Here is an 18,347-nt window from a genome sequence, read left to right on the forward strand (position 1 = left end):
CGCCATGACAGGCGACCCGGATTAGGAGTAGGCCTAAGTTTCGGTTTCCCCCGAAATGGTAAGATTCCCTACCCCCATCAGGCGCCAATCAACATGCGCCCAGTAAGAAAAAGGGAACCTATCAGGGGAAAGCTGAAAAGCCTGCAAACGCCCAAGTTTGAAAAAAGCCCGCGGAAGTTTGGACCAATAAAATTGCTTTGCAAACATGTAACCAATCCGCTTAAGCCAGCTACCAACTCCTTATGCTCACCCTATATATTTGTGTAACAGCTTGGGCTCGGGGGTCTCTGACCCCGCACCACTGCGTTGGATGTGGCAGGAGCCCTGACTCGAGTCAGCAATAAACTTCCCTTTTTGCGAGTTGCATTGTCTTGGAGGCTTTCTCTCTTCCTGCTCGGGGATTCGGACATCGGGCATAACAGGGCAATAGACTCACCTACCTGCAGCTGCCCTCCCAGTTGATACGCCGCTAAGCTCTCTCCCCCATTTTACCAATAGAGAAACTGAGGCCGCTCCCCGGCCCCCGATCCCATTTATAAATGAGTCCTGAAGTGAGGGTCAGGGATCCTGAGTCCATTCCCTGTCCTTCTGGTGACCTCAGTTTCTCTGTGTGTACGATGATGAAGGAGGCCAGGCTGGACTCCAAGCAAGGGACATGATCAATAATAGCTGCTTCCAGAAGCGCCCCTGCTTCTTACTCATTTTCTGGATCTTGGGGTTCTTCTGAGCGACAAACAGTACGTGAGGGGTGGGTAGACCTGGAGCCCCCTATCAGCTGGGTGACTCGCCTCTCTGGTGGCCTGGGATAGCCCTTCTTTCAGACAGCAGTATAAAATACTCCTAGCTATCATTATTGGAGGAGAGCGGAGGGAAAGGGAATCCTTGCCTGGGTTAAGGATGAGGCTGGGGGACGGGACCTGGAAAGGGTGGAGCCTGGTAATGAAAGAGTTAAGCCTAGGCTCCGCCCCCTGCAGGACAAATTCACCTCTGCTGCTTTGGAGGAAGCGACAGATCCCGCGCAACCAATCAGACGTGAGGCAGGTCTCCCATTGGCTTACTCCACCTCTCCGGAGAATAGAGCCCCTTTAATAAGCACCTTTTCTTGGCTCCAAGCAGAGCTTCTGAGAATGCTGAGCAATGAAATAGATGATGAAGTTCAGAGAGGGCCAGGGAGTTGCCTGCAACCACACAGTACGTCCTCAGCTTGACCCCTCCGTTCTGTCTGCTGTCCATTTCCACCATGGCCTTCTGGACACAGCTGATGCTGCTGCTTTGGAAGAATTTCCTGTATCGCAAGAGGCAGCCGGTAATGTCCGGTCGGGTGGGCCGGGGATGGGGCCGCCCACGGGCCTCCTTAGGCCGCCACTCCCCAAGCCTATTCTGCCCCCGCAGATCCAACTCTTGGTGGAGTTGTTGTGGCCGCTCTTTCTCTTCTTCATCCTGGTGGCCGTTCGCCATTCCCATCCCCCACTCGAGCAGCATGAATGTAAGACCCCCAGCGTCCAGAGCTTTGGGGTTAGGATTAGCAGTGGTCACTCTATGCACAGGGGCCCCAGTGAGAACCCGGAGCACAGACCGGACGCTTGAATAATGGCTGAGAGGGGCACTCTGTCACCGGGGGTGGGAACTCAGCCAAGAACCGCACACCTGGTGTCCGTGCAGGTCATTTTCCCAACAAGCCACTCCCCTCAGCGGGCACCATCCCTTGGCTCCAGGGCCTCATCTGCAACGTGAACAACACCTGCTTCCCGTGGCGAACCCCCGGCGAGGAGCCTGGCGTCCTCAGCAACTTCAAGGACTCCCTGTAAACCAGTGGGAGCCACTGGGCAGGGGTGGGCAGCTTCGCCTAGCCTCCGCCTCCAGCCTTCTCTCTGTATCCAGGGTTTCCCGGCTCTTGGCAGATGCTCGCACTGTCCTGGGGGGCCCCAATGCCCATAGGATGCTGGCTAGCCTGAGAAAACTGATGCCCATTCTGAAGGCTGCACGCACAGCCCGAGCAAGTGAGAAGGCAGGCCTGTGGCAGGCGGGGCTGGGCTCTGCGCCTCCACCTGATGGCGCAGCTTGGAGTGGAACAAGGGGGACGTGGCTCCAGCTAACCTTGGCCTCACCCTGGGCTTCTGTGCTTTACTCCCTCAGCCTTTCCTTGGCCCAGTGACCAGCCCAAGGAGGGATTATCCCTGGCCACTCAGCTTCTGGGGACACTGCTGCAAGGGGTGAGGTGGGGACAGGGCAAGATCTGGGACCCTGATCTCACCAAGTCCCACCCTGCCCCTTTCCGGTGCCAGCTTCCAGGCCTTTGACTGGGCCTTCCCTGGTACCTGGAGTGATATTCCTTAGACTTTAGTCCTGAGAACTTGAACAAGCTCAGGTGCCTCTCGGAGCCTTAGTTTCTCTGTAAAATGAGGCTATGATAGCATGGACCCCCTGGGAACTTGGATCCCGAGTGAGACGACCGCAAACCTCATTGTCACCTTGTCATCTTTCTCCCCAGGAATCCCTGGGCTCTGTGCTGGGCCAGGCCCAGGAGTCCATGGGCAGCCTTGTGGAGACTGCAGAGGACATGGCCCAGGAGGTAAGAGGCCAGTGCAGTCTCCGCCCCTGCCAGGAAACTAGAGGGGTGGGCTGCAGGAAGGGGAGAGGACAGAGCAACCCTGGGCACCTGTCCTCAGTAGTTGTGTGGGGGTGCTGGGGCAGAAAGAGAGGGCAAGGGTGCTCCTGGTGGAGGGCCCTGCCCTGGTTATAGCTTGGTGGTGGGGTCATGCAGAGGGAAGCCTGCCCAGCCCTCTGGTGACCTCCTCCTCCAGCTCCTGGAGCTGCCCAGCCTGGGGGAGCTGTGGGCCCTGCTACAGAGACCCCACAGGCCAGGTGGTCCCCTGGAGGCGGTGGCAGAAGCCCTTTGCAGTGCCAGGGGGCCCAGCAAACCAGGTGGGCCCTCCCTCAACTGGTATGAGGCCAGTGACCTGAAGGAGCTGGTGGGGCAGGAGCCAGCGCAGGCCCTGCGGGACAACAGCCTGAGTGAGTGACCAACTTGGCTTCCACCCCTCTCCCTGGGGAAGCGGGGCCAGAACGTGGGCACAGGGCCTCATGGTGCCGCCACCCTGGTCCTAGGCCCCACCTGCGCTGAGCTGACGGGGGCCCTGGACACCCACCCCCTATCCCGCCTGCTGTGGAGGCGCCTGAAGCCACTGGTCCTGGGGAAAGTACTGTTCACGCCTGACACACCCTTCACCCGGCAGATCATGGCCCAGGTGACAGTGTGAGGGGCTGTCAGTCCCAGCCTCAGCCGAGGGGGAGAGAGCCAGGCCACAGGAGAGCCCTGAGTCCCAAGACTGGCTGCCCCTGGGCTGGGTCCAGGAAGCAGGGTTTGAAGTGGAGGGATTGCCAGATTTCAGACAGTGCTCAGAGGTGCAGGACGGAGCAGAGGGGAGAAGGCAAGAGGGGTGGGCAGGGGGCTTCATTGGAGGGAAGGGTCATAAATGGCTGAGGCTGGTGTGGACCTCAGCACCCACCTCTTGCAGGTCAACCGAACTTTCCAGGAGCTGGCGCTGTTGAAGGACATCCAGGAGGTGTGGGGGCTGCTGGGACCCCAGCTCTTTAACTTCCTGAACGATAGTGCCAATATCGCCATGCTGCAGGTGGGGCCAGGACGGGAGTGGGAGAGGGGTATTGAGGGTGGGGGTATGTGGCAGCAGGGTCACCCCTGCTAAGGATTTGGGCGAAAGGGCAGGAACTTCCAGGCAAGGGTGTGGAGGCGGGGAGTGGTATCCAAGGTGAGCTCAGGTCGGTCACTGGGATGGGAAGAGGTGACAGGCCCTAAACGTCCGATGCAGACCCCCACCTTCCCTGACACCCCTACAGAGGCTCCTGCAGATCCAGGACAAGGGAAGGAGGCAGCCAAGACCCGGAGGTGGGGCCAGAGTGGAAGATCTTCGTGCCTTTCTGAATCCCCACAGCAGTGGCTACAGCTGGCAGAAGGCCCACGCTGATGTGGGACACCTGGCGGTCACACTGGGCCGTGTGATGGAGGTGAGGGACCGTCCACCTGGGGAAACGTCTCCGAGGGGAGAGGCAGCCCTGCTGAGGGCCTCCTAGGAGGAAGCGTGGCTCCGCCTTCAGGTCCAGGGGAGGAGCCTGGGGCCTCGAACTCACGCCCAGGCCCCTCCACAGTGCGTGACTCTGGACAAGCTGGAGGCCGCCCCTTCAGAGGCTGCCCTGGTGGAGCGGGCCCTTAAGCTGCTCTCCGAGCACCGTTTCTGGGCCGGCATCGTTTTTCTGGGGCCCGAGGACTCCCCGGACCCCGCTCAGTCCCCAGGCCCTGGCCACCTGCGCATCAAGATCCGCATGGATATCGATGATGTCACAAGAACCAATAAGATCAAGGACAGGTGGGGGGGCCTTGTGGAGCGGAACCAGAGGGGGGGGGGGTCCTAGGGAGCATCCCACCTATCAGAGATCTTGGTGGGTGGGGCCCAAATCCTTAGACCAATAGGGATCCATGATGGGCGGGGTTTATGATGTGATGGGCACAGCCAAGGGCTTGGTGGGCGGGGTCAATGCCTGGGTTTCTGGGATAAGATTAAAGCAATTGGCAGGTGGATCTAGATAGTTTGTACACAGGTGAGGGCGGAGCTAAAGTTGTGATGGGCAGGTCCCAACTACTCCCATACTACTTTCAGGTTTTGGGACCCCGGTCCGGCCGCTGACCCCCTGACGGACCTGCGCTACGTGTGCGGTGGCTTCGTGTACCTGCAGGACCTGTTGGAGCGCGCAGCCGTGCGCGTGCTCACAGGGACCACCCCCCATGCCGGCCTCTACCTCCAGCAGATGCCCTACCCCTGCTACGTGGACGATGCGTGAGCACCCTTTCCTCACTTCTCTCAGATGCCAGATCCCGGGTCTCAGGGTGGGGGCCTGGGTGCCATCTGGAATATTCACGCAGTCAAGGCTGAGAACTACAGTTCAGAAGGACCACTCCCCGTGACCTTGTAGCTGGAGGAGCCGGGATCCCTCAGGGTCTGGGGTCCCTGGATACAGGGAGAACGTAATCTGACAGCGCCATCAGGAGTCCAAGGACGAGGGAGGGCGAATGTCCTCGCCGCACCTTGGGGTCCCAGGGCGGGAACTGTCGTGCCAGATGGGGGCAGTGCGGGGGTGTCTGGCGTCCACCGCAGCTGCCCACTGCCCCAGGTTCCTGCGCATGCTGAGCCGGTCACTGCCACTCTTCCTGACACTGGCTTGGATCTACTCGGTGGCCTTGACGGTGAAGGCCGTGGTGCGTGAGAAGGAGACTCGGCTGCGCTACACGATGCGCGCCATGGGGCTCAGCGCCACTGCGCTGTGGCTGGGCTGGTTCCTCAGCTGCCTCGGGCCCTTCCTCCTCAGCACCGCGCTGCTTGTGCTGGTGCTCAAGGTGCGTGCATCCCCGCCTTGCCTACTCGGGACAGGTGCGTGTGTACGGGGAGGTAACCTCGTGGGGTTGCGCGTCCCTGGGCGAATCCGCGAGCTCCCTCCAGCTCCCCTGTCCTCCTGCAGCTCGGGGACATCCTCCCCTACAGCCACCCGGGGGTGCTGTTCCTGTTCTTGGCGGCTTTCGCTGTGGCCACAGTGGTCCAGAGTTTCTTGCTGAGCGCCTTCTTCTCCCGCGCGAACTTGGCAGCCGCCTGTGGGGGTCTTGCCTATTTCCTACTCTATCTGCCCTACGTGCTGTGCGTGGCCTGGAGGGACCAGCTGCCCATGGGCGGCCGCGTGGCCGCGGTGAGAGCCGGGCCGTGTGGGTGCAGGGGTGCAGGGCACCCTCAGCTGCACTTGTTTGCTGACCTACCCACCTACCTACCCGCCCCCACCCATAGAGTCTTCTGTCGCCCGTGGCCTTCGGTTTTGGCTGCGAGAGCCTGGCGCTGCTGGAAGAGCAGGGCGAGGGTGCGCAGTGGCACAACATGGGCACCGGGCCTACAGCAGATGTCTTCAGCTTGGCCCAGGTCTCGGGCCTTCTGCTGCTCGATGCCGCTCTCTATGGCCTCGCCACTTGGTACCTGGAGGCGGTGTGCCCAGGTGGGCCGTAGGAGGCGCAGGGGAGACTGGGCTGAGGGCGGGCGCGGGATGGGGTGGGGCTGAGGGGGCCTGGAATACAGGTGAAAGTGTGGGTCTTCCTGGCACCTGCGCACATGCGGGGTGGCCTGGGGCAGGTGGGTGGGCGGGGCTTCCTGGTTACCACTTACCTGGATCCCCGCATCCCCAGTGGGCTCCAGGGGGAGCGCCTCAGGGGTAACTGAGCACCACTCCCCACAGGCGAGTACGGGATTCCCGAACCGTGGAACTTTCCCTTTCGGAGGAGCTACTGGTTTGGGTCTCAGACCCCCAAGGGTCCTGCCCCAGTCCTGGCCGTGCAGGACCCCAAAGGTAAGGCCCAACAAACCTTAGCTGTCACTTCCCTGTCTGGATTCTCAGCCCCCACAAAACCCAGGTCCCCATGGATTCCACTCCTCTGGATATTCCCAGGTCCTGAGGCGCCCCTAACTCCCACAGACCCCAGCCCCATAAGTCCCTGACTCCACGGACCAGCTTGAACGGCCCCCAGGCTTCTGAGGGTGCCCATAACTGAGTCTGCCCTCCTTCCTCAGTGCTGGTGGAGGAGGCGCCCCCCAGCCTGATTCCGGGGGTCTCCATACGCGGCCTGGAAAAGCGCTTTCCTGGCAACCCACAGCCAGCGCTGTGTGGACTCAGCCTGGACTTCTACCAGGGCCACATCACCGCCTTCCTGGGCCACAATGGGGCTGGCAAAACGACCACAATGTGAGCAGCCATCACTCCTCTCCCCCCACAGCTCCCCTCCCCCCTAGCTCCTCTTCTTGGGTCTCAACTTGTACACTTGTTCAAGCGGAAGGACATCTGGGGTCAGAAGGTCCCTATCTGTACAGTGAGGGGGGACCCTGATGCCCCCCCAGCAGCCCCCCCAGCCCCAGTTCCCTTTGGACCTCCCCGTTAGTTCACTTTGGATCCACAATAGGCAGGTGATGAATATTTTCTCTGAGCTTCGTCTTCCCTCCCCTGTAAAATGGGAACATAGGAGAAGGAAATGGCAACCCACTCCAGTATTCTTGCCTGGAGAATCCCATGGACTGAGGAGCCTGGTGGGCTACAGTCCCATGGGGTCGCAAGAGTGGGAAGTTGATGTATAACACAGCTCAGCCCAGTGCTCTGACAACATGGCGGGGGGCGGGTGGTTTGAGAGGGTAGTTCCAGAGATGGGGGAGTTTATGTATACTTATGGCTGATTGATGTACGACAAACCAACACAATATTGTAAAGCATTTATCCTCCAATTAAAAAAAATTTTTTTTTCTTAAAAAAAAAAAAATGGGAACATAATACCCCTTTGGTCTGGGCATACAGTAGGTGCCCTATAAGTGCTGGGAGCCTCAGCTTCCCCTCTGAAGCTGCCCTGAGACCCCTGCTCCTGCAGGTCCATCCTGAGTGGCCTCTTTCCACCCACGGCTGGCTCCGCCTCTGTCCTGGGCCACGACGTCCGGACCAGCATGGCAGCCATCCGGCCCTGCCTGGGTGTCTGCCCGCAGTACAACATACTCTTTGACCTGTGCGTCTCCATGGGCCTGGGGCATGGCAGTGGGAGTGCTGGGTGCTCTCTGTGGCCTTGCCTGCCATGGTAACCCCCCCACTGTCTTTTGTACATGGCCTCAGGCTGACTGTGGATGAGCACATCTGGTTCTATGGGCGGTTGAAGGGTCTGAGCGCAGCTGCCATGGGTCCCGAGCAGGACCGGCTGCTGCAGGACATGGGGCTGATCCCCAAGAGGCATGCACAGACTCATCACCTGTCAGGTGAGCCCGGACTGGGGGGAGCCTCCAGGTCTGCAGAGATGAGACTGGGGAGCTGGTGCTGGGACTTTATATTGAGGACTGTGGAATGCCAGAGGAGATGGGCAGACCTGGGGACCCAGGAGGAATCAGGCACTGTGGTCCAGGTGGGTAGGGAAAGGTGCAGGGAGAAGGAGGGCAGCCCTGCCCAAGACTGTGGAGATCTTGACCCCTGTCCCAACCCAGGAGGAATGCAGCGGAAGCTCTCAGTAGCCATTGCCTTTGTGGGTGGCTCCCAAGTTGTTATCCTGGATGAGCCCACAGCTGGTGTGGACCCCACTTCCCGTCGAGGCATCTGGGAGCTGCTGCTCAAATATCGGGAAGGTAAGAACTGGAAGTGACCTGAGATTTCCCTGGATGCTGCTTGAGAGGCCAGAAGATCTTTCTGACAAAGAGGTGACGGAAGATGGAGTTTTGAGGGATAAGTAGGAGTTTACTGCATGGGGCAGGGGCCACAGCTTGGGCAGCCTGATAACATGTGTGGGTTGGGTCCCCTGCCTAGGTCGCACACTGATCCTCTCCACCCACCACCTGGATGAGGCGGAGCTGCTGGGAGACAGGGTGGCGATAGTGGCAGGGGGCCGCCTGTGCTGCTGTGGCTCTCCTCTCTTCCTGCGGCGTCACTTGGGCTCCGGATACTACTTGACATTGGCCAAGGGTCCCCCACCCCTGGCCACAAGCAAAAAGGTGAGGGCTGGAACAGACCTCTGACCCCAGTTCTTAAGACTCCATCCAGCCCCGATGGCCATGGCAGCTGGTGCCCCTCTGCCCCTAGGGTGAAACTGGCTTGAAGAACAGCATGGATGCTGGGCAGAAAAGGGAGCCAGGCGGCCAGGCCAGCTCTGCCGGTGAGGGCGGATGTGGGTAAGCCTGAGTGAGGGGCTGTGGATGGGGCTGTGAGAGCCAGAGGGAGGGGCCAGTGGGGGGCAGTGACTTGGTTCAGGGGAACAGGCCTGATAACCCCAGGCTTGACCCCTGACCTGACCCCTGAGTTGAGCTGACACACAAACCTACCTCTGACCCTGACCCCAGGTCAAGTCCTGCCCTTGGGTGCTTAATCCTGACCTCCTTTGCCCTCAGGGACTGATCCCTTGTGGGTCACCCAAGCCCCTTCCCCAAGGGGGTGGGGCAGGAGCCAGGGCAACATGGGACCCCAGGGCCCCTGACGTGCCTGCTGCCCACCCAGGTGCAGCCCAGCTGTGGGCCATAGTGCAGCGCCAAGTGCCCGGCACACGACTGGTCAAGGATCTGCCACATGAACTGGTGCTGGCGCTGCCCTACAAGGGCGCCCTGGATGGCAGCTTTGCTGAGCTCTTCCATGATCTGGACCAGCGGCTGGGAGAGCTGGGACTGACTGGCTATGGGATCTCCGACACCAGCCTGGAGGAGGTGTGGCTGCTGGATGAGGTGGGGGGCAGGAGGAGGGCTTCCTGGAGGCGGTGGTGCCTGGAAGGATGAAGAAGTCTGCCTGTGGACAGCTGGGCATCCCAGGGAGGAGGCAGGGGCCCCATGGAGGCTTGGAGGCCCTCAGGGAGGCTTGGGGACCCCCAGTGTTTGAGGGGTATGTGGCCCTTGAGTCCCCCTCCCTTTTGTGTGTCCCCAGGCTCTGTCTGAGCCCCCTGCTTTGTCTTCCCAGATCTTCCTGAAGGTGGTGGAAGATTGTGCTGTGGACACAGGCCCAGAGGGTATGCCTGCAGGCCCCTGTCCTGACCCCTAACCCCGGTCCAGAGTCCGACCTGACTTTAGACCAAGTCCCCACTCTTGGCTAACATGGCCCAGCCTACACCTTGACCTCCACCCTGATTCCTGACCCCTTTTTTGTGAGCCTTGACACTGGCCCAGACCCCAGGCCAAACACTAAGCCTGACCCCAACGCTGGTGACTCTGCAGATGGTAGGCCCAGGCAGGGTTCATGCTTGGGTATTTCTCATCCCGACACGACTAGGCAGCTCCAAGTTCCTCCAGAGGAGACAGCCCTGGAGAATGGGGGGCTGGGTGAGTTGTCCCTGCCCCACCCTGTGGCCCCTCCTGGTCCCCAGGGCCGAGCAGTGACCCTCCCATCCCCCACAGCTGGCTCTGCCCCTGAGACACAGGCACTACAGGGCTCTGGGCCGGCCACCACAGGCCGCGTACACAGCTGGGCGCTCACTTGCCAGCAGCTCCGGGCCTTACTTCTCAAGCGTTTCCTGCTTGCCCGCCGCAGTCGCCGTGGCCTGTTTGCCCAGGTGAGGGGCCACCTACTGGGGGGGGGGAAGCCCCTCAGCATCTGTTTTCCACTCTACAACCTAATTCAGCCCCATAAGCCCAGGTGTATGCCTCACTCTGAACACGTTTATTGAGAGCACTGGGGAGCCATGGATAGTTCTAGAGCAGGATCAGGAAAGGGTGCAGGTGAGCCTGGCGGCCGACAGGTGGGGAGCTGATGGGCTGGCCCTTCAGATTGTGCTGCCTGCCCTCTTTGTGGGCCTGGCGCTGGTGTTCAGCCTCATTGCACCCCCGTTTGGATACTACCCGGCTCTGCGGCTGAGCCCCAGCATGTACGGCTCCCAGGTGTCCTTCTTCAGGTGGGTGCGGAGGAGAGGGGCCTGGTGGGGGGGGCCAGGGCCTGTGGGCATAGCCCTGACCCTGCACCCACTACACGCAGCGATGACACTCCAGGGGACCCTGAACACACCCGCCTGGTCGAGGCCCTGCTGAAGGAGGCCGGACTCGAGGAGCCTTACCCGAAAAGTAACTCCAGCAGGTGAGGGCCCTCCAGCCTGGGCCTGGCTCCTCTCTGGCCTCGGTTTCCTTGTCTGGGCTCTGGAGCATCCCCCATGCCTGGTTGGGAGCAGGGCGCCTCCAGTCCCACCCCTACCCTGCTCCTACCCCCACAGGGCACCAGCATGCGCGCGGCCTGTCTTCTGCCACTTCTCGGTGCCTGAGGTCCCTGCAGACGTGGCTGAGGTCTTGGCCAGTGGCAACTGGACCCTGGAGTCTCCATCCCCCGCCTGCCAGTGCAGCCGGCCTGGTGCCCGCCGCCTGCTGCCTGACTGCCCTGCCGCAGCCGGTGGCCCCCCGCCACCCCAGGCGCCAACCAGCTCTGGTGAAGTGGTCCAGAACCTAACGGGCCGGAACCTGTCTGACTTCCTGGTCAAGACCTACCCTCGCCTGGTGCGCCAAGGGTGAGCACCACCCTGGATTTGACTTGGCCAGCTGTAGCAGGGGTCCAGTGGGGAGGACGTGGTCCAGTCTTGGGAGGGGTTGGGGGGGGATGCCCAGGCTGGGGCTCTGGGCTGGAGCATGCTGGGGGCCCTCTGTGCCTCCCCCTTTTTATTTGTCTCACTCAACTCCCCAGTATCTTTGTCTCTGTCCCACTCACCTCTCTGTCTGTGTCTCTCTGTCTCACAGCCTGAAGACCAAGAAATGGGTGAACGAGGTCAGGTGAGGAGGGTCCCTTGCATGGGTTCCTTTCCTGTGCCCTCTGCCTGCCTGCCACCCCATCCTCCCAACCCTCAGCTGTCTCCCACCTCCGCTGCCCCTCAGGTATGGGGGCTTCTCCCTGGGGGGCCGAGACCCAGGCCTGCCCTCGGGCTTGGAGGTGGGCCACTCTGTGGAGGAGCTGCGGGCACTGCTGAACCCCACACCAGGCGAGGCCCTCGAGCACCTCCTGAACAACCTCACAGCATGGGCTGTTGGTCTGGACACTCAGGATGGCCTCAAGGTGGTAACTGGCAGTGGCTGGCTGGCACTGTGGTGGGGGAGGTCTGATGCCAGGTCACTGACCCCTTGGCCCCAATTCCATCACAGATCTGGTTTAACAACAAGGGCTGGCACGCCATGGTTGCCTTTGTAAACCGAGCCAACAACGCTCTCCTACGCGCCCACCTGCCACCAGGCCTCTCCCACCATGCCCACAGCATCACCACGCTCAATCACCCCCTGAACCTCACCAAGGAGCAGTTGTCTGAGGCTGCGCTGTGAGTCCCCCGACCCCGTGTGTCCCCCCGCCTTGTGAGTCGCCCTGCCTTGTGTGCCACTCCACCTTGTGTGATCCCCTGTCCCGTGTATCCCCCCACCCCAGTTGGCCTCTCTGTTGTCTCTGGTGGTGGGAGCTGAAGTTACGCTCTGCCACACTCTTGCTGTGTAAACAGAGAACTAGAACTTCCCCTCTCCACCCCTTAGGCCAGGGTAATAGGGCATCATCAGGCTTCATGGGCTGCAGTCTCCCCCAGCTGCCTGCACGTCCTTGTCGCATCAACATCTATCCTACTAGAGACCTGGACGATCTCTCCCTGCCTAACAGTTCGCAATGGCTCAGGACATCCCCCACGAGCCATGTCCAGCCCCGGGGACCTCAGTCCCATCAGTGATGAGCACAGCTCCTCTCTGAGCAGCTCATGCCCCTTCACCCCCAGGATGGCCTCCTCAGTGGACGTGCTTGTCTCCATCTGCGTGGTCTTCGCCATGTCCTTTGTCCCGGCCAGCTTCATCCTTGTCCTCATTGACGAGCGTGTCACCCGAGCCAAACACCTGCAGTGCATGGGAGGCCTGCCCCCCACTCTCTACTGGCTTGGCAACTTTCTCTGGGACATGGTGCGCAGACCACCTGGAGGGGTGGGGGCCCTGCCACCACTTGCCACTGCCTCTTCTGGCCCTTTATGGTCAGGAACTTGTCTAGGATGTCACCACTGAAGTCTTGGGGATAATGCAGACCTCGTCCTATTATCCAAAGCCCAGGGAGGTTGGGGTGGGACACAATGCCAAGGATGCCTGTGGGCTTCCCTGGTAGCTCAGCATACTGAGGGTGTAACCACCATCTCCAATGCAGTGTAACTACTTGGTGTCAGCGTGCATCATGGTGCTCATCTTTTTGGCCTTCCAGCAGAGGGCGTATGTGGCCCCTGCCAACCTGCCTGCCCTCCTGCTGTTGCTACTACTGTACGGGTGAGGTTCCCAGCCCCTCCAGGACTTGTTCTTACTGACCCCCTCAACTCCGTTGAGGGAGCTGGGACTCTACAGCAGCTTCTAAGGAGAGGATATGGAGATCTGAGAGGACCCCAAGTGTGATCTTATTCAGGGGTATGCCAAGGAGGCCTTAAAAGCTCATTCTGACCTGACCATGTTACAGAGGTCTACAACACAGTTTGGGATGGGAGATCTATATTCTTCTCAGGGCTGCTCAGCCTGTCTGTCAATAACAGTGGCTCCTGTTCCCCTCAGCTGGTCGATCACGCCACTCATGTACCCAGCCTCCTTCTTCTTCTCCGTGCCCAGCACAGCCTATGTTGTGCTCACCTGCATCAATCTCTTTATTGGTATCAATGGCAGCATGGCCACCTTCGTGCTCGAGCTCTTCTCTGATCAGGTGGGACCCACAAGGCTGGTCTTTGGGTTGGGGTCAGACTGGGCCTCAGCCTCAGTTTCTGACCCACCTCCTTCTTACTCTGCCCCTGAGCAGAAGTTGCAGAAGGTGAGCCGGATCCTGAAACAGGTCTTCCTTATCTTTCCTCACTTCTGCTTGGGTCGGGGCCTCATCGACATGGTGCGGAACCAGGCCATGGCTGATGCCTTTGAGCGCTTGGGTGAGAACTTCTCTCCAGGAGGGGAAGTGCCAGACAAGAGTCAATCCTACGGTGCAGGGACAAACAGCTGCCCCTGTTTGAAGCCCCTGTAGGAAGAGAACTTGAGGTTTTAGATGACCTGGAAGGGTGGGTAGGCAAAGTTAAAAGTGCAGCAAAGCAGCCATAAAAGTTAATTCCATCTTGGTCATGTCACAAGAGGTCTAAGGCACTAAATAAAGGAGGTGGCAATGCCACTGTTTTCCATGCCAATTAGACCCCAGTTGAGTGTCTATTCAGCTTGGTGCTTTCCCTTAAGAACCCAAGGTGACCTGAATGGGGAGAGGCCCAGTAACCAAGACCCTAAAATGACCCTATCCCTCCTCATGTCCACACAGGAGAGGGGCATTTCCAGTCGCCCCTGCGTTGGGAGGTGGTCGGCAAGAACCTCTTGGCCATGTTCATACAGGGGCCAATCTTCCTCCTCTTTACACTACTGCTTCAGCACCACAACCGCCTCCTACCACAGTCAGTGGGGACCAGGGAGGGTGGCAGGGACTGGGGTCTGGCTCTGGGCCCACTCATATCTCTGTCCTCAGACCCAAGCTGAGGCCACTACCTGCCCTGGGAGAGGAGGATGAGGATGTGGCCCGTGAGCGGGAACGGGTAGTACAAGGGGCCACCCAGGGGGATGTGTTGGTACTGAGGAACCTGACCAAGGTGGGTTGGGGGGCCTCCACTGTTGGGCTGGGGGGCTTCCACTGGTCTACCCACCTTTCTCATGGACTTCCATCCTCCCAGGTGTACCCTGGGCAGAAGACACCAGCTGTTGACCGCCTGTGCCTGGGGATTCCCCCTGGTGAGGTAAGTCCAGGTGGTGCAAGGGTAAGAGGCTGTCCTGCTGTACGCCCACTGGTCTTTACCATGTTTGTGTCTACCTCCCCCTATAGAACACCTACTCTGTGTCTGTCCTATACTGAGTACCTACTGGCTGTCAATATTTGAGCTCCTATTTAGAGCCAACAAATCTCATGAAGCTCCTACTGCATGGTTACATTTATTGATCCCGACTGTGTGCAATAGGATTAACAAGATCTTAGTGAGGATAAATTTATTATTAAGCACCTACTGGGTTCCCATACATGTGCCAGTTACTATGTGCACCTACTATATGTTAGCATTTATTGAGTACCAACTGTATTCAGTAAAGCTTGTTGAACCCCCCCGCCATTGTGTGTACCGAAAGTGTATTGAATGTCACCTTTGTGATGATCAACTTTTATCAAACACCAACATTTATTGAGTCCATACTGTATATGTATCAAGCACTTGCTCACAACCAATATTTAGTAGGCACCTGCTCTGTACCAGTGCACATTCAAGCAACTATTTTGTGCAAACTTGTCTGCTGTGGTCCATTTCCTGGCCACCTACTAGGGGCTGGCACACACCTGTAGACACTTGTGGTGTGTTGGTATAAATTGCCATCACTCTTTAGCAAATGCCTACTGTGTTCAGTCAACCTCTCCATCTTGGGTTGACTGTGTGCCCAGTATGAATTCTCACCAGGTGCTCTTGCTGTCGGTACCCACTTGCATGGCATGAAACATTCAACCAACTCCTGCCTCAATATTTATGGAGCACTGACTGTGAGTGACCTTTATAGAACATCTACCGTGTCTGTTGATTAAATACATGCTGTGTGTCATCTAGCATTTCTGCTATGTGACAGCTTGTGCCTACTCACACACCCCAGTATCTGCCCGGGGATCCCCTTGCCCACAGCCCTCCCAGTGGAAGCTGAGAAACCCGTCCCAGAAGTCAGAAATGCTGGGACAAGTGTCCGGGCTTCTATGAGTGCCCTCTGTGGGTGTACCTGCAGTGTTTCGGGCTGCTGGGCGTGAACGGAGCAGGGAAAACGTCCACATTCCGCATGGTGACTGGGGACACGCTGCCCAGTGGGGGCGAGGCCATTCTGGAAGGCCACAGGTGAGGGGCTCCTGGGCTCTTGTTCCTCCCCACCTCCCCCTGCTCTCGCATGTATGGACAGGATCGTCTGGCCTTGAGTCCCCCTGCAAGTGGACCCGCCCCTGAGTTACCTCCTGTCCCTTACCAGGGTGGGTGGGCCCCCTCGCATGGCCAGGGCCCAGCCAGTGCCCTGAGTTCCCTGTCCCCCATCCCCCATCCCCAGCGTGGCCCAGGAACCGGCCGCAGCTCACTGCCGCATGGGCTACTGCCCTCAGTCGGATGCCATCTTCGAGCTGCTGACCGGTCGTGAGCACCTGGAGCTGTATGCACGCCTGCGAGGAGTCCCCGAAGCCCAAGTTGCCCAGGTGACCGCTCTCCCCTCTAATCCCTCCGGTCCTCACCCCAATCTCTCCCTTGGACCACAGTCTCTCTGCTGCTCTCGGTCCCCTGACCTTAGGTCCTCTGGCCCTGCCCCTGCCCTCCCTGAGTGCCTACACACTCATTGGGTCCACCCCCACACCCCCAGTCCTCCCACCGTCCTCAGGCTGCACTCTCCACCTCCCTGCTAGGGGCCCGCCCCTTCTCTCCTAGACCTTCCTGGCTGTGGCCCCGCCTACTTTCACCTCCGGGTTAGGGCTTCACTTCCTGGTGGCTTCCTGCCACTGGGCCAGGCCCTGCCTCTCTCTTGGTCTGGCCCCGCCTCCAGTCGCAGCCCCGCCCCATACTCGCTCTGGCCCCACCCTCTTTAGTAACTGTCCCACGATATCCCTGGGCTTCCCTGGTGGCTCAGTCGGTTAAGAATCCGTCTGCAATGCAGGAGACCGGGGTTCGATCCCTGTGTCAGGAAGATCCCTGGAGAAGGAAATAACATCCCACTCCAGTATTCTTGCCTGGGAAATCCCATGGACAGAGGAGCCTGGCGGACTCTAGTCCATGGAGTCAGAAAGAGTCCACCACTGAGCGACTAAACCACCCCATATCCCCTCCTTAGCCCCTCCCACTCACCCTGCACCCTATTCTCACTCTGCCCTTCCCACTCCATCCTGCCATAGACAGCAAGCTACGGCCTGGCACGCCTGGGCCTCCCTCAGCATGCTGACCAACCTGCGGGCACCTACAGCTGTGGCAACAAGCGGAAGCTGGCGACAGCCATGGCTCTGGTGGGGGACCCGGCTTTAGTCTTTCTGGTATGTGTGTGTAGATGGGAGGACAGAGTGGGGGGAAGGGGCCGCATTTAAGCATCTCCCTGCTCTGCGCCCAGGACGAGCCGACCACTGGCATGGACCCTGGTGCCCGGCGGTTCCTCTGGAACAGTCTTCTGGACGTGGTGCGGGAGGGCCGCTCCGTGGTACTCACCTCACACAGGTGGGCCTGGGGAACAGAGCAGTCTGGGACTGACAGGAAATGTCCAGAGCACAGGGTGGCCCAGAGCTGCAGGCTGAGGGTCCCTGGGAGGGGCAGCCCAGAGCCGAGCACCATGGGTCCAGGCCTGGTCGGAGCTCACGTCACTGGGCTCCCACAGCATGGAGGAGTGCGAGGCACTCTGTTCGCGCCTGGCCATCATGGTGAATGGGCGGTTCCGCTGCCTGGGCAGCACACAGCACCTCAAGGGCAGGTGAGTGGGGAAGGCCTCAAGGCCTGGGTGTGGGCAGATCAGGGTGGCGGTGTAGGTGGGCCTGGAGGGGAGATCAGGTGGGGCCAGTTTGAGTTCTAACCAGAGAACAGGCAAGGATCATGGACTGTCCAGGAGAGGGGGCAAGGCTGGACGGAGATGGGGAGGAGGTCTGAGGGGTCAAGGTGTGTCCACAGGTGGAGGCCAAAGAGGGTCCGGCAAGTGGATATGACCTGGATATTGGAGTGGGGCATGGCATTGTGTGTGCGGGACCGGGGAGCAGCAGGGTTAGAGACTGGATGAGCATGTAGGCGGGGCTAGGAGCAGAGGCTGGGGTCAGGTTGGCCTGGGGGTCTGGAGGAGCCAAGTATAGCGGTGGGGCTAGAAGAGGGCTGGAAGATGGTATGGGCGGGTCCATTAGCTATGGTCTACCCCACCCCACCCCACCCCAGATTTGGGGCTGGCCATACACTGACCCTGAGGGTGCCCTTGTCGAGATCCAAGTCGGCGGCCGACTTCGTGGCCCAGGCGTTCCCGGGAGCTGAGCTGCGGGAGGCGCATGGTGGCCGCCTGCGCTTCCAGCTGCTGCCAGGAGGGCGCTGCACCTTGGCGCTCGTCTTTGGATTGCTGGCGGCAAGCGGCGCAGAGCATGGTGTGGAGGACTTCTCTGTGAGCCAGACCACGCTGGAGGAGGTGACCGCCGCGCCAGGACGGGGCTGGGGGTAAAGATGGGGTTGGGGGTAAAGATGGAGTTGGGGGCTAGGCCCTCAAGCTGACTTCCTCTCCTGTTTCCCTGGGCCATCCACTCCTAGGTATTCTTGTACTTCTCCAAGGATCAGGGCAAAGAGGAAGATGAGAAGGAGACAGAAGTGGGGGCTGACCCTGTGCCAGGCCCGCAGCGCCCCAAACTCATAACCCAGTTCCTTGATGACCACAGCATGGCTGAGACAGTCCTCTGAGCCTCCTCCTCTATGGAGCTGGGGGGACCAAAGCAGGGCAGAGGGGCTGAAGCCTGACCCAGACTCCAGAGGCCCTGGAGGAAATAAAGGGAAGCTGTGGTGTGAAGCACCATGCACCTGTGTCCCTGTGCCAAGTTGCATATTCATCCCAAAATGGCTGTGTACATGTGCCTGGACACTGGGCTTGGCACAGAGTGTGTGCTGGAGTGGGTGTGTGGATGCAGATGTGAACCTAGCTACAGCTAGCTGGACTCCCAGCTGTGAAAGCTTGTGTGGTGGCTGGGGAGTGTCTCCTGTGCAGGTGCGCCCTTCATAAGAGCCTGGACACTGCTCCCAGAGCCCCTGAGTGCCCCTGTAGTTCTGACGCCTGAAGGCGGTACCTGTGAGTGGCTGG

At 59.8% G+C, this 18,347-nt stretch overlaps 1 protein-coding gene across 21 annotated transcripts; it reads left to right on the top strand.

Moving 5' to 3' along the window:
- The first annotated feature begins 1,063 nt into the window (after window positions 1-1,063).
- ABCA7 (ATP binding cassette subfamily A member 7) lies at window positions 1,064-18,075 on the top strand. 21 transcript variants are annotated; one of them, XM_043912627.1, is made up of 46 exons: window positions 1,101-1,306; window positions 1,393-1,486; window positions 1,663-1,804; window positions 1,882-2,000; window positions 2,137-2,213; window positions 2,492-2,572; window positions 2,805-3,015; window positions 3,109-3,248; window positions 3,519-3,635; window positions 3,859-4,026; window positions 4,168-4,385; window positions 4,677-4,853; window positions 5,188-5,410; window positions 5,533-5,754; window positions 5,850-6,051; window positions 6,289-6,399; window positions 6,621-6,792; window positions 7,463-7,594; window positions 7,699-7,838; window positions 8,061-8,198; window positions 8,377-8,561; window positions 8,650-8,722; window positions 9,061-9,263; window positions 9,511-9,559; window positions 9,765-9,869; window positions 9,945-10,099; window positions 10,314-10,438; window positions 10,519-10,617; window positions 10,751-11,038; window positions 11,265-11,297; window positions 11,400-11,577; window positions 11,664-11,833; window positions 12,272-12,449; window positions 12,685-12,800; window positions 13,077-13,221; window positions 13,315-13,438; window positions 13,813-13,942; window positions 14,014-14,134; window positions 14,216-14,278; window positions 15,297-15,403; window positions 15,606-15,747; window positions 16,435-16,569; window positions 16,644-16,747; window positions 16,905-16,997; window positions 17,447-17,687; window positions 17,807-18,075. In XM_043912627.1, exons 1-46 carry the CDS (start codon window positions 1,241-1,243, stop codon window positions 17,951-17,953), a joined length of 6,459 nt encoding a protein of 2,152 aa, XP_043768562.1. In that variant the 5' UTR covers window positions 1,101-1,240; the 3' UTR covers window positions 17,954-18,075. The 21 variants fall into 21 exon arrangements, 16 of the variants coding, with proteins under 16 accessions (XP_043768563.1, XP_043768562.1, XP_043768564.1 ...); XM_043912629.1 differs by having other exon boundaries at window positions 17,492-17,687; XM_043912631.1 differs by having other exon boundaries at window positions 10,425-10,438.
- The last annotated feature ends 272 nt before the right edge of the window (window positions 18,076-18,347 follow it).

The sequence above is a fragment of the Cervus elaphus genome, chromosome 9 (genome assembly GCF_910594005.1).
Source record: "Cervus elaphus chromosome 9, mCerEla1.1, whole genome shotgun sequence".
Classification (NCBI taxonomy): domain Eukaryota; kingdom Metazoa; phylum Chordata; class Mammalia; order Artiodactyla; family Cervidae; genus Cervus; species Cervus elaphus.

Coding starts and splice junctions, on each gene's coding strand:
- ABCA7 (XM_043912628.1), top strand. CDS start 1,147: ATGATGAAGTTCAGAGAGGGCCAGGGAGTTGCCTGCAACCACACAGTA. Junction 11,578..11,663: donor ACACTCAGGATGGCCTCAAG/GTGGTAACTGGC, acceptor ATTCCATCACAG/ATCTGGTTTAACAACAAGGG. Junction 12,450..12,684: donor GCAACTTTCTCTGGGACATG/GTGCGCAGACCA, acceptor TCTCCAATGCAG/TGTAACTACTTGGTGTCAGC.